At 43.9% G+C, this 15,143-nt stretch overlaps 1 protein-coding gene across 1 annotated transcript in view; it reads right to left on the reverse strand.

Annotated features, from left to right (window-relative positions):
* Positions 1–1,525: 1,525 nt before the first annotated feature.
* The window catches only part of LOC311226705 (zeta-sarcoglycan-like), a gene marked incomplete at both ends in the record, with an annotated part of 330,059 nt that continues 316,441 nt past the window's right edge, over positions 1,526–15,143 (reverse strand). Inside the window, 2 exons of the mRNA XM_084312117.1 lie at positions 1,526–1,807; positions 11,713–11,836. Of these exons, the coding sequence (XP_084168243.1) occupies positions 1,526–1,807; positions 11,713–11,836 (406 nt within the window). The remainder of the gene's footprint in view (positions 1,808–11,712; positions 11,837–15,143) is intronic.

Consider the following 15,143-nt stretch of genomic DNA (forward strand, 5'->3'; position numbering starts at 1 on the left):
ATGGCTGTAGTCAAGCTTCTTGGCACAGAGAGCCTCCTATATCAGATAAAAAAAAAAAAAAAACAATTTAACGACTCTCGCATATAATTTGACTACACTCGACTCGCATTGGTCATTATTAGTGACCCACAATAGATGGAAATTATGTTAGCGAACTTACCTGATGTATAATGCAGTGCAGCATTGGACACTCAACGCCACTCTGCCTTAGAAGCCCGGCGAATCCTGTGCGTTTTCCTTTCATTGCCGGTGCTCCATCGGTAACAACAGCCGACAGTTTATCAAAACCCCCATATTGCTGCACGGCACTTTCAACAGCGTTGAATATGTCCACACTAGGGCTGACCCCTATTAGTCAAATAGTCGACTAATCGATCGAAAGGAGCCATAGTCGACTGCCAACTCTTCTTAGTAAGAAAAAAAAAACATATATATTTTTTTTTTTTAATAAATATTGCCCTGGGGCCGCATGGAACGTCGGTGAGGGCCGCCAGTTGCCCCTCCCTGCTCCAGACTGTTCTTCTATCCTTCTCTCCAGACTCTCCTTCTCTCCTTCTCTCCAGACTGTCCTTATCAGATAAAAGAGAGCGACACACAACGTTCCTCCGTTCAGAGCAGAAGGCACCTGTGTTTTATCTCCATCTATTCTCCCTTCTTCATCCTTCCATCAGGAAGAGAGTCCGCAGACCGTCGCTGTGCATCTACAGTTAATTAAACTAGAATAGAAAAATAAATCATTGTGTCATCCAGCTTCTCATGGAAGGCAGACGCTTCCAGTTTGTTTCTGCTCACAATTGACTTGAGGGAGTCTGGATCTCCCCCCCCCCCCCCCCCCCCCGACGGCATCAGGCTGACGTACGTTTGTCCGCTCTTGACCTCGGAACAAGATTCCATTCAAGTCTCGGATCAGCTCAGACTTTACATCGGCCGATGAACTCAAGATTAGCTCTGACGTTTCGTCTCAGCCAAGGTCTGTTCTGATCGTAGGTTATAGTCGTCATATGGAGAAGTCTCAGTCTGATCTTGGACCAGTTCCCTGAGGCCCATGGTAACAGTTGTTCCCGTATCGTGGCAGCCCCCAGGTCAGTTCTGGAGGCCGATGGTAACAGTTGTTCCCGTATCGTGGCAGCCCCCAGGTCAGTTCTGGAGGCCGATGGTAACAGTTGTTCCCGTATCGTGGCAGCCCCCAGGTCAGTTCCGAAGGCGGATGGTAATGGTTGTTCCCGTATCGTGGCAGCAGCTCCCAGGTCAGTTCCGAAGGCGGATGGTAATGGTTGTTCCCGTATCGTGGCAGCAGCTCCCAGGTCAGTTCCGAAGGCGGATGGTAATGGTTGTTCCCGTATCGTGGCAGCAGCTCCCAGGTCAGTTCCGAAGGCGGATTGGTAATGGTTGTTCCCGTATTGTGGCAGCCCCCAGGTCAGTTCCGGAGGCCGATGGTAACGGTTGTTCCCGTATCGTGGCAGCTCCCAGGTCAGTTCCGGAGGCCGATGGTGACGGTTGTTCCCGTATCGTGGCAGCTCCCAGGTCAGCTCCAGAGGCAGATGCTGCTCATGGCCTGGCAGGTGGAGCTGTCCTCGGCGGGGGACAGGTAAAGCCTCCCGCTGGGACAGACGCACACCTCGTAGACGGCCTGGGTTCCGGAGGCCTGGGTTCTGGAGGCCTGGGTTCTGGAGGCCTGGGTTCTGGGGGCCTGGGTTCTGGAGGCCTGGGTTCCGGAGGCCTGGGTTCCGGAAGCCTGGGCAGCGGACGCCGTGTGGACGCCCAGTGGGAGGCTCCCTACGCGGACAGTGCCGGCGTCCAACAGGATCTGACAGGGAACATGGGGGACATGATCAGCACAATGTAGACCAGCACACACTGTAGTTCAGCACACTGTAGATCAAGACACTGTAGTTCAACACACTGTAGTTCAGCACACTGTAGATTTACATTTTCATTTTGTCATTCTGCTGAACGCTTTTATCCAAAGTGACTTACAGGTTCTGTACGACAGGTCATCAGGAAGGAAGGGTACAACTCTTATCAGCTGAGTAACAATGTTCATCAAACCGTGCTGAAACTTGGGTGCTGCAGTGATGAGTAAATACATATTAGTATAGTAGGAAGAGTGCATGATAGTATAAGACGGTAAGAATGTTATTTTTTTTTATTCCCCTCCTTTTTCTATTTTTCTCCCATCCCAATTCCACTGTGCCAATTCTTCCCTCCCCTGTCTTGAACGTTGCTCGCATATGCCCCCCACTGGCTGGTTGTAGGGAGGATCGAAGCCTTGCATCACGTGTCCCCTCCGATACATGTGGAGGCAGCCTGTCACATCTTTTCACCTGCCAGCGTGGACTCTCATTGGCGAGGTGTAACGTGTGGGAGGCTCACACTACCCCCGCTATTTCCTGTCTCTGCTGTGCAGGCGTCCCCCAACCGACCTGTAGGAGTTGCTGTCCACAACGTCCAGATTACCACCCATCAACTTCCACCCTCTAACTCTATCAATTGAGCCAGTATGACGGCCGGCCCAAGCCGGCGGCAACGCCGACAGCCGGATTCGAACCCGGTGTCTCTTGCATTGGTGACGAGCGCAATGTCCGCTGCGCCTCCCAGCCGCCCTTAACACTTTGAGTGCCAACAACGAGAATTCTCGTTATTTCATGCCAACCGTTCAGTGCCAACGACGAGAAATCTCGTTATTAATCGTTATTTTTTTTATTAGCGATTTCCATACATTTTTCATCAATCTAGCCTCACGTTACCACTGGGACTCTCTCTGAGCTCGAACAGGGAAAATACCGCCCCCTATCGTCTCCCGGATGGTAATGCACCCTTTGGATTGGACTGAATGAAAACGCATGGGGAAAAGAAAATCCGTTATCCACATTTTACTTGTCAGGCATGTAATCCGAGCCGATTGCAGTCTTTGTGGTCCCTCAGAACAGCGTGGAATATGTGTTTCAAGCACCCAGCGTTGGATCAATAAACGCGATCGATATTTGGAATGGCGATCAGGAATTGGAATAATCTTTTTGGAGAACATCTGATCTGAGGTAAGGAATCTATTTTACCAGTCTTGGGGTAATCAGAGCTTTTTTCACAGATATATCAACGTGTCCTGTTGAGATCAGAGGTTCTGTGTAGGATTGTTAGTAACTGTCTAACTGAACATATGGTTGTTTACACTAGTAACTGTTTACCTGCATATATAACTGTCTCCACCAGTGACTGTCTAGTTGCATATATCTGTTCCCACTAGAGGGCGCTCTAGGCGGAGCCACCCAGGTACACCACCTTGTGGCGAGTATAAAAGCAAAGGTATACTCCCACTTCGTTCTCTCCCCCAATGTCGCTCAGTGAGAGAAGACCATGTATGTTACTGCTGCTCTTACCATGTGAATAAAAAGGAACAACGCCAGTTAAGGCTCAAGATAGAACCCATGCCTCTTGACCACATTATTGTCGCCCTATAGTCGAATTCTGTTAACAGGTTATGGGCCCAGATAACGCCGGGGCGAAAATAGTGGAGGTACTGTAGCAAGCTTAGCTGAAGTATAGGCTAGGATAGCGCCGGGAGCACCGCGTGGCTAGACGCTAGGCCAACAAGAGCGAAAGCTAAGCATACCATTAATGAAGAGGATGGAAAACAAGAGAAGAGGCAAATGGCCGACATTCAATGGAAAAGCAGAGAACTATGAGCTCTGGGAAGAGCGCATGCTGTGCTGCATGCACAGGGCGGGGCTGAAGGAGACAATCCTGGGGGCCCCCACGGGAGAACTGACAGCGGAAGAGCAAGCCCTGGACGACCAGCGGAACGCAAGCGCGTACTGTGAGTTAGCGCCGATGCTCGACGACACCAGCCTGGGGCTGATATTCCGCGACACTAAAGACAGAGGCCGAGAAAGCCTGGCGGTATTGAGAGAGCATTTCATCGGGCGAGGAAGACCCAGAGTCGGGGCCCTTTACATAGCACTAACGGGCCTGAGGAAGGGGACCACTGAGACCGTGACCGAATACGTCATCAGAGCTGAGCAGATCACGACGCCATTGAGGAGTGCCGGAGAAGCACCAAGCGATGGGCTAATGATGGCGATGATAATGAGAGGACTACCGGAGCTGTACAAACCGTTCACACTCCTGGTAACACACGGTTCAACGGACATGACGTTGGGAAAGTTCAAAGCCAAGTTACGAAATTTCGAGCCCTCAGAAGATATCCACCCAGCCGCCGCGGAGGCGGGAGAGAGGGTGCTGAAGCGACGCAGAGGGAGAAGGCCAGGCCCACGACGGAGCTGGCGTGTTGGCGATGCGGAGAAAAAGGCCATCGGAAAGGTAACTGCACAAAGACTGTCTGGTGTAGCTTCTGCAAATCCACGGGGCACACAGACAGAGCGTGCATGAAGAAACGCGACCAGAGCATGCGGTATGCGCATGGACAAGATGGCGGCAGTGGACAAGATGGCGGCGACGGTGGGCGTGAGACGAATCGAGACGACGCCCGGAGAGTAGCGGGACAAGAAGACTTCATCTTCGGGGCGCAGACAGCGTACGTCACCAGGCCAACGCAGCTGCAGCAGGCCCAAAGGAAGGGACTGATCGTGGACACAGGTGCGTCGTCCCACGTCATCAACGACAGGAGTCGGTTCAAGAACTTTGACAACACTTTCCACCCGGAGAGACACAGCATGGAGCTGGCAGACGGGAAGCGCACCTACGGGTTGGCGCAAGTGAGAGGAGACGCACAGGTATGCCTCATAGACAGTGAGGGGCGCCGGTGTACAGTGACGTTAAAGAACGCTCTCTACGTACCCTCGTTCCCACAATAACTATTCTCTGTAATAGCTGCTACTGCGAACGGTGCCAAAGTATTCTTCAATGAAGGTAAACATTTTCTTGTAGAGCCTGACGGTACGGGATTTAACATAAAGGTGTACAAGATAATGTATTATCTACAAACAGAGTGTAATGACAACGACAAGTGTAATAATAATGATATGTGTTACGTGACTGTCAGTCACGATATTCAGACATGGCATGAGATTATGGGTCATTGTAATTACGAGGATTTACTGAAACTGCAAGCAGTGACGGAAGGCATGCACATTGAAGGTGAAAAGCGTAGACCTGACAGAGAATGTGTAGTGTGCATAAAGGGGAAGTTTACTCAATCGAGAAACAGAAATCCCACAGAAAAAGTAAAGGTACCACTTGCGCTAGTTAACACAGATCTAGCCGGTCCAGTAAGAAATTAGTCCATAGGAGGCTTTAGATATGTACAGTCTTTTACAGATGTGTGTACAGGGGCAGTGTTTGTTTACTTTCTCAAAGCAAAGAGTGACACACTCCAGGCCACGGAGAAATTCCTTGCAGATGTAGCCCCTTATGGTAACATAAGATGCTTGAGGTCCGACAACGGAACCGAGTTCACAAATAGAGAGTTCCAATCACTGTTGAGAAGGAACAAGATAAGACACGAGACGTCATGTCCATATTCCCCACACCAGAACGGAGTGGCAGAGAGGGAATGGCGCACTCTTTTCGAAATGGCTAGGTGTAAGCTAGTAGACAGTAACTTACCTAAGAGTCTATAGAATTATGCGGTGCAAGAAGCCGCTTACACCAGAAACAGGTGCTTTAATAAGCACACGGGCACCACCCCATACACAGCACTAACAGGAAAGAAGTGTAATCTAGCTAGGATGCACCAATTTGGATCAGTGTGTTATGCTTACCTGCAGGACAGAGGAAAGCTCGAGTCCAGATGTGAAAAAGGACTCTTTGTAGGGCACGACAAAGGGAGCCCCGCTTTCCTAGTTTATTATCCCGGTAAAGGGAGAGTGCAGAAACACAGGCTAGTCAAGTTTGTCACAAAGACAACATGTGAGAACGAGACACAGACAGTGGAGCCAGAGCTGGACTCCAGAGTAAGGTGTGAAGAAACAGAGACACCTCAGCCCAGTGTACTTAGCACGGTCGTGCAGACAGACAGTCAGCAACCCCCAGAGGGCAATGACGAGGAGCACCCGAGGGTGACGTCACATGCCCCAAGCAGTGGGAGGTATCCCTCAAGGGAACACAAACCCCCAAAATATCTGACAGACTATGCCCGGAGAGAAAGTGACGAGGATGACAGTACACTTACCACCATTGATTACTGCTACAGAGTAGTCAGTGGGGTACCTCAGACCTTTAAAGAGGCCATAGTGTCGCCTGAATCAAGTAAATGGGAGAGAGCAATGGATGAGGAGATGAGGTCCCTAGAGGACAACCACACCTTTACTCTAACCAAGTTACCAGAGGGCAGACAGACAGTGGGAGGGAAATGGGTGTACTCAATCAAGGAGGGTATTGAAGGCCACGACAAGTACAAAGCGAGATTTGCAGCTAAAGGTTACAGTCAGAGGGAGGGGATAGACTACGGTGAAACATTCTCCCCCACAGCCAATCTGACCAGTGTAAGGGTAGTGATGCAGAAAGCAGCTGAGGACAATTTGATTTTACATCAGATGGATGTGAAGACAGCCCATAGATAGGGAGATATATGGAACAACCTGAAGGTTACGAAAAGAAAGGAGAGAAGCTAGTGTCCAAAAATCCATTTACGGCCTGAAACAGTCTGGGCGAAATTGGAACGAGATGCTTCATACATGTCTCATTGAAGATCACTTCCTACAGAACCCAGTAGACCCCTGTGTTTACTCAAGGGAGTCAAAAGAGTCAGGAAAAGTGATAATCGTCATTTGGGTGGATGATTTCATCATCGCAGCAGACAACACTAGAAACCTAGAACAGGTGAAAGGTATGCTCTCCACCAGATTCAAAATGAAAGACATTGGAAGGTTAAAACATTTTCTAGGCATGGACTTTGAACAGTCTGCCAATTGTGTAAAAATATCCCAGAAGAGATATGTGGAAAAGATCCTGAAACGTTTTGACATGCAAGAATGTAGATCAAGGGAAACACCATGTGATCAAAAACTAGACTACCAGGAGGATGCTCAGAAGCTGACAGGTGTAAAAACTTACAGAGAAGCTGTGGGTAGCCTCATTTATTTGACAACATGTACTCGCCCTGACCTATGTTTTGTAGTGAGCAAATTGTCACAGCATTTTGCTGACCCCACAGAGGAGCACTGGATTACAGCAAAACATGTTTTTCGTTATCTCAAAGGTACAGCAGATAAACAGCTGTGTTTCAGAAAGAGCAGCGAGGGCTTAGGGCTTAAAGCCTACAGTGATGCAGACTGGGCAGCTGACACCACAGATAGAAGAAGTACCACAGGATATTGTGTGAGTCTGAACTCAAACAGCTCACTGGTTTCATGGAAAACAAAGAAGCAGCCCACAGTGGCACTATCAACTTGTGAAGCCGAATATATGGCTCTAGCTATGACAATACAGGAATGTATTTATCTAGAACAACTGCTCGAAGGAATGGATACCTATGTATATAAGAAGACTGTTGTTTATGAGGACAACCAGGGAACCATTGCGATTGCTAGAAACCCTGTGTGCCGACAGAGATGTAAACATGTCGATATAAAATATCATTTCATCAGATCTGTCTTCAGAGAAGAAAGAATGACACTGATTTATTGTCCAACAGACGACATGGTAGCAGACGCTATGACGAAACCTGCTTCCAAACTGAAATTGAAAAGATTTGCAGAGGTCATGTTTGGTGTGTAAATATTGCCTGTTATGTAGTATTGACTGCCATATTCTTTTTGATGATTCTGAACTGTATTATTTTCTTTGAAAATTGTTTTTGGAGAAGTTGTACAGTGTACTAGACAACCCTAAGTGGGAGTGTTAAAGTTAGAGGTTATATATGATTGCTACTAACTGTCTAACTATGCATAACTGTTTCCACTAGAGGGCGCTATAGGCGGAGCCGCTAATGCTACCGCCAGGTAGAGGGTATTTAAGGAGATGTCTCCTCCCCCTCTATCTCTTCTCACCTACCTCTCATGGAGAGGAGATCTCATGTGCTGCTATGTACCAATGTAAATAATAAACCACGCCGATTAAAGGCTGAAGGGAGAAACCATGTCTCATGAACATATTATTGTCGCCCCATAGCCAGACTCTGTCAACAAAATGTATTGTCATCATGCAGCACAAGTACAGTACAACCAAAATAAGTTTGGCATCCAACCAGAGTGCAAATGTAACAGTAAAGTACACTAGTAATGTACAGGTGATTAAACTGGGTATAATATATATAAATTAGTACTACTGAGTAATAGTGCTAATCAGATGTATTAGGTAGGTAAGGGATATATACAGATATAGTAACTAGTAAGAGTAGGTAAGGGATATGTACAGATACAGATATAGTAACTAGTAAGAGTAGGTAAGGGATATACAGATATAGATATAGTAACTAGTAAGAGTAGGTAAGGGATATGTACAGATATAGATATAGTAACTAGTAAGAGTAGGTAAGGGATATGTACAGATATAGATATAGTAACTAGTAAGAGTAGGTAAGGGATATGTACAGATATAGATATAGTAACTAGTAAGAGTAGGTAAGGGATATGTACAGATATAGATATAATAACTAGTAAGAGTAGGTAAGGGATATATACAGATATAGATATAGTAACTAGTAAGAGTAGGTAAGGGATATGTACAGATATAGATATAGTAACTAGTAAGAGTAGGTAAGGGATATGTACAGATATAGATATAGTAACTAGTAAGAGTAGGTAAGGGATATGTACAGATATAGATATAGTAACTAGTAAGAGTTTGGCATCCAACCAGAGTGCAAATGTAACAGTAAAGTACACTAGTAATGTACAGGTGATTAAACTGGGTATAATATATATAAATTAGTACTACTGAGTAATAGTGCTAATCAGATGTATTAGGTAGGTAAGGGATATATACAGATATAGTAACTAGTAAGAGTAGGTAAGGGATATGTACAGATACAGATATAGTAACTAGTAAGAGTAGGTAAGGGATATACAGATATAGATATAGTAACTAGTAAGAGTAGGTAAGGGATATGTACAGATATAGATATAGTAACTAGTAAGAGTAGGTAAGGGATATGTACAGATATAGATATAGTAACTAGTAAGAGTAGGTAAGAGATATGTACAGATCTAGATATAGTAACTAGTAAGAGTAGGTAAGGGATATGTACAGATATGGATATAGTAACTAGTAAGAGTAGGTAAGGATATGTACAGATATAGATATAGTAACTAGTAAGAGTAGGTAAGGGATATGTACAGATATAGATATAGTAACTAGTAAGAGTAGGTAAGGATATGTACAGATATAGATATAGTAACTAGTAAGAGTAGGTAAGGGATATGTACAGATATAGATATAGTAACTAGTAAGAGTAGGTAAGGGATATGTACAGATATAGATATAGTAACTAGTAAGAGTAGGTAAAGGATATGTACAGATATAGATATAGTAACTAGTAAGAGTAGGTAAGGATATGTACAGATATAGATATAGTAACTAGTAAGAGTAGGTAAGGGATATGTACAGTTATAGACATAGTAACTAGTAAGAGTAGGTAAGGGATATGTACAGATATAGATATAGTAACTAGTAAGAGTAGGTAAGCGATATGTACAGATATAGATATAGTAACTAGTAAGAGTAGGTAAGGGATATATACAGATATAGATGTAGTAACTAGTAAGAGTAGGTAAGGATATGTACAGATATAGATATAGTAACTAGTAAGAGTAGGTAAGGGATATGTACAGATATAGATATAGTAACTAGTAAGAGTAGGTAAGGGATATGTACAGATATAGATATAGTAACTAGTAAGAGTAGGTAAAGGATATGTACAGATATAGATATAGTAACTAGTAAGAGTAGGTAAGGATATGTACAGATATAGATATAGTAACTAGTAAGAGTAGGTAAGGGATATGTACAGTTATAGACATAGTAACTAGTAAGAGTAGGTAAGGGATATGTACAGATATAGATATAGTAACTAGTAAGAGTAGGTAAGCGATATGTACAGATATAGATATAGTAACTAGTAAGAGTAGGTAAGGGATATATACAGATATAGATGTAGTAACTAGTAAGAGTAGGTAAGGATATGTACAGATATAGATATAGTAACTAGTAAGAGTAGGTAAGGATATATACAGATTGATTGATTGATTGAAAACTTTATTAACAGATTGCAGAATGGGTACAATACAGTACAGCTCAATACACACAATTGTTAAGGGGATGCAGACCAGAGAAATACTTTCATCTTGTTTACATCAGGGTCCCCCATTTTCAATTCATCAGGACATATATGACATACATGACATACAGATAGACAGTACTGCTACATCTATACATTTATGACATACCAGATTTGCAAATACAGTACTGTTTGTGATATAAAAAGAGTCCAGAAAAGGGAGTATATACATTTGACGTAAAAACTGTACATTGGAGGAGGTTGGGTGGGGTTGGGTGGGGGGGTGTTGGGTAGGAGGGGTTGGGGGTGGAAACACTGTACAACTGTACAAGCAAGACTGTACATTGGAATATTGACAACCATACTAGGTAATTTACTGTACATTGGAGGGGGTTGGGGCGGGGGAACACTGTACAAACAAGCAAAACTGTACATTGGAATATTGACAAAACCATATTAGGTAAAGATATTAGATATAGATATAGTAACTAGTAAGAGTAGGTAAGGGATATGTACAGATATATAGTAACTAGTAAGAGTATGTAAGGGATATGTACAGATTAGTGCTGTCAGGCGATTAAAATGTTTTATCTAATTAATTACAGGATTTGTAATTAATTAATCTAATTAATCGCATAACCATTTTATTCCTGGTATTCTATAATCATATTTCAAATTGCATGTGTCCGGATGGCAGAATTCAGTACTGTACAAAACCTTCTGTTTAATCATCTTCCATCTATTAATTTGCTTAGATTTTTCAAGTCTGGTAAATTTGAGCATGGTGTTATTCACAGTCACAGATACATTTTTTTAATTATTGATATTCTCATTTGGTTCATTACAATTTACTCAAAATAAGATTTCATTCAATCAATCACCGCGCAGATTGATTGATTGAATGAAAATGTTATTAACAGATTGCAGAATGGGTACAATACAGTACAGCTCAATACACACAATTGTTAAGGGGATGCAGACCAGAGAAAGACTTTCGTCTTGTTTACATCAGGGTCCCCCATTTTCAATTCATAATGAATTGTAACTAAGGGTGCAACTTGCACCGTGCAATCCATTCTTTGTGGATCTAGCCCACAGTATTTCTGACACTGGGAATACATTCCCTGAGATTCATAGATGTCCCTAGAATCAGATACCAAGAACATGCAAAATGGACCATATTAAAAAAAAATCTGTAAATGTGTATTCTCCATTCTTATGGAATGAATGATACAAAAAAAAGTATTAAAAAATGTATATCTTTTTTTCTTTTTGTTTGTAATTAATTTTGAGTTAATTTTCATAACGCGATAATTTGCTGTGTAATTAATTAATCTAATTAACGCGATAAACTGACAGCCCTAGTACAGATATATAGTAACTAGTAAGAGTAGGTAAGGGATATGTACAGATATAGATATATAAATATATAAACTATGCAGGCAGTACATATACGGTCTTACAGTTAAACGTATAATGAATCAATAGGGTGATTGAGGTTCAGCTGAGTAGCAGCTTGTTGTGGACAGGGTCCTCACCTCTCCCTCCGTGGACTGGAGCAGGAGATCCTTCCGACCGCCGGCCTTCAGCTCCCCCCTGGCCGCGCTCACCTCCACCCCCCGGGGGGCCTCCATGGTCAGGGTCCGTGTGGGGGACTCCAGCCTGAGAGCACAGGGAGCAGCATCAGCACCAGAGCTGCTCTCATCTTTTCTTTTTTTCTTTTATTACGGATCCCCATTAGTCATCACCGCAGCAACAACTAGTCTCCCTGGGGTCCACACACAACAAAACAGTACATACATACATAACATTATAGTAGCATACATTTAAAAATATATTCCAATATCCCTACATATAAAAATAATTCCAAATAGCATTACAGTACACAGAATATCAGATCACAGAAAATACAATAAAAGGGATTAAACTCAGACAGTCGTATATTTACAGTGTAAACTACAATATCTGTGTTTTTCTTTAAAGGGGCTATGTACTGCTATTCCTAGCACTATTTGGGCAACTTTACACAATTCCTTTTAGTCTATTGAAGACATTTGTAAGTTTTTTTTCAAAAAAATGCATTGTTTTATATTTCTAATCAAGTACTCAAAACCATGATTTTTCAGCCTCAAGATTTCAGGCTGTTATGGCCTGGCTCCGCCCATAAGCACTTTAAGTGACAGTCAGTCCACACAGTCTGCACTGGTAGAGAGAGAGAGAGAGAGAGAGAGAGAGAGAGAGAGAGAGAGAGAGAGAGAGAGAGAGAGAGAGAGAGAGAGGAGGGGGTGGGAGAGAGAGAGAGAGAGAGATAGAGAGCACTTGCGGGGGGGGGGGGGGGGGGGGACCTGCAGCGCGCCACACACCCGCAAACGGGAGATTGGAAGAAAGAAAGAAAAAAAAACCACAAGCTGCAGAGCGGACTCTCATCACCGAGAGGGAGAGAAAGGAAGAGAGAGAGAGAGAGAGGGAGGGGGTGGGAGAGAGAGAGAGAGAGAGAGAGAGAGAGAAGAAAAGACAGGCCGTTATTGACAAGGCCCCCTCTCTCCCTCCCTCCCTCTCTCTTCCTTTGATGAGAGTCCGCTCGGCAGCTTGTGGTTTTTTTTTTTCTTCTTTCTTTCAATCTCCCGTTTGCGGGTGTGTGGCGCGCTGCAGGTCCCCCCCCCCCCCCCAAGTGCTCTCTATCTCTCTCTCTCTCTCTCCCCATGCAGAGTATGAGGAAATGGTTTCCACTCGCTGTGTACAGTCTAGGTAGAATGTGGGCGGGCATTAGCTACAACCACAGAGCCAATCGCATCACTGTGCGCTACCCAGCGGCCGTATGACGTATATCAGCCGTTCAAATCAAAATGGCCTGATTTACTGGAGGAGGAAAGGGGCTGAGCTGAATCAGAGCAATCCGCCAATATGGTATTTAGACACTAAAACACATTGATACGAACTCCTATTACTATAATACAATGCTAGAGACTGAAAAATGACATTTATAGTACATGTCACCTTTAATGTAAACTAATTTCTTTTTCAATGCTCTTTTAAAATAATTTTTAAAACTTATCTTTTTTTTGTATCCACTTTTTCTCCTCCTTTTTCAATTTTTCTCCCATCCCAATTTCGCTGTGCCAATTCTCCCCTCCCCTGTCTTGAATGTTGCTTGCATATGCCCCCCACTGGCCCATTGTAGGGAGGATAGAAGCCTTGCATCACGTGTCCCCTCCGATACACAAGGAGGCAGCCTGTCACATCTTTTCACCTGCCAGCGCGGACTGTCATTGGCGAGGTGTAACGTGTGGGAGGCTCACACTACCCCCGCCATTTCCTGTCTCTGCTGTGCAGGCGTCCCCCAACCGACCTGTAGGAGTCGCTGTCCACAACCTCCAGATCACCACCCATCGACTTCCACCCACTAACTCTGCCAATTGAGTTAGTATGACGGCCGGCCCAAGCCGGAGGCAACGCCGACAGCCGGATTCGAACCCGGTGTCTCATGCGTTGGTGACGAGCGCAATGTCCGCTGCGCCACCCAGCCGCCTTATTTTAAAACGTATCTTACTGGTTATCTGAGTAAGATGTACTGGCAGTTTATTCCAATATGACATGGCTCTATATAACACAGTTTTCTTTGCTGCATTGGTTTTTGGTAGTAGCAGTGTGAACGTTTCCCTACAGTGCCTAGTGCCTAGTACCATATTTGTGTCGACCATGTGTACATGTTAGCTGTGAATACAAACAGATAGGTTCTCTTGAGATATATATATTCCTCATGAACAAGACCAGGCTGCAATCCAGTCTGTCTTCCACCTTCAACCACAACAGCTTGGTATGCATCCCCTCCACACTGTTTCTCATTGAGCAGTTCAGGGCCAGACAGGCCGCTCTGTTCTGAGTGAGCTGGATCTTATTGAGCTCTTGTCTTGAGGCATTAGACCAGACAGCTGGACAGTAATCAAGGTGAGAAAGAACTAGAATCTGGTCTCAGTCATCTGGTCTCATCAGCACCAGAGCTGGTCTCATCTGGTCTCATCTGGTCTCATCTGGTCTCTTCATCACCAGAGCTGGTCTCATCTGGTCTCATCTGGTCTCATCTGGTCTCTTCAGCACCAGAGCTGGTCTCATCTGCTCTCATCTGGTCTCATCTGGTCTCGTCTGGTCTCATCTGGTCTCATCAGCACCAGAGCTGCTCTCGTCTGGTCTCATCTGGTCTTATCTGGTCTCATCTGGTCTCATCAGCACCAGAGCTGCTCTCGTCTGGTCTCATCTGGTCTCATCTGGTCTCGTCTGGTCTCATCTGGTCTCATCTGGTCTCATCTAGATGAACTCGTTAGCTCCTTCATTAGCACGTAACCAAGACCAAACTATATTCAATATTATATATAAATATATATATATATATTTAAATGTTTTCTTTTTATCTTCAGACCCAGTAATGGGCCCATGCAGGCTTAGGATAGGCTTACAGCACATCATCATCATATGCTATTATGATTATAATTTGATGCTACATTTAAAAGTGTCATTTGTTTTTGTGGTTGTTGTTACATACTTTAGATAAAAAATAATGTATTACTTTATTTATCTCCACCAGCAACAGCAACAGCACTACTATTACTAATAACAACTATAATAATAATAATAACAAAAACTATAATATTAATAATAACTATAATAACAACAACAACAACAACAACAACAACAACAACAACAACAAAAAATAGCTTTTGAGGAAATAACAAATCTGCATAAGTCTTCTTCCATGTAAATGTTTAAGTCTTAATGCAGAACACCTTAGTTTAAGTCTTAATGCAGAGCAGCTTAGTTTAAGTCTTAATGCAGAACAGCTTAGTTTAAGTCTTAATGCAGAGCAGCTTAGTTTAAGTCTTGACTGCAGAACAGCTTAGTTTGGGTCTTGACTGCAGAGCAGCTTAGTTTAAGTCTTAATGCAGAACAGCTTAGTTTAAGTCTTAATGCAGAG

The sequence above is a fragment of the Notolepis coatsorum genome (genome assembly GCF_963971535.1).
Source record: "Notolepis coatsorum genome assembly, chromosome: 4".
NCBI classification, from domain to species: Eukaryota; Metazoa; Chordata; class Actinopteri; order Aulopiformes; family Paralepididae; genus Notolepis; species Notolepis coatsorum.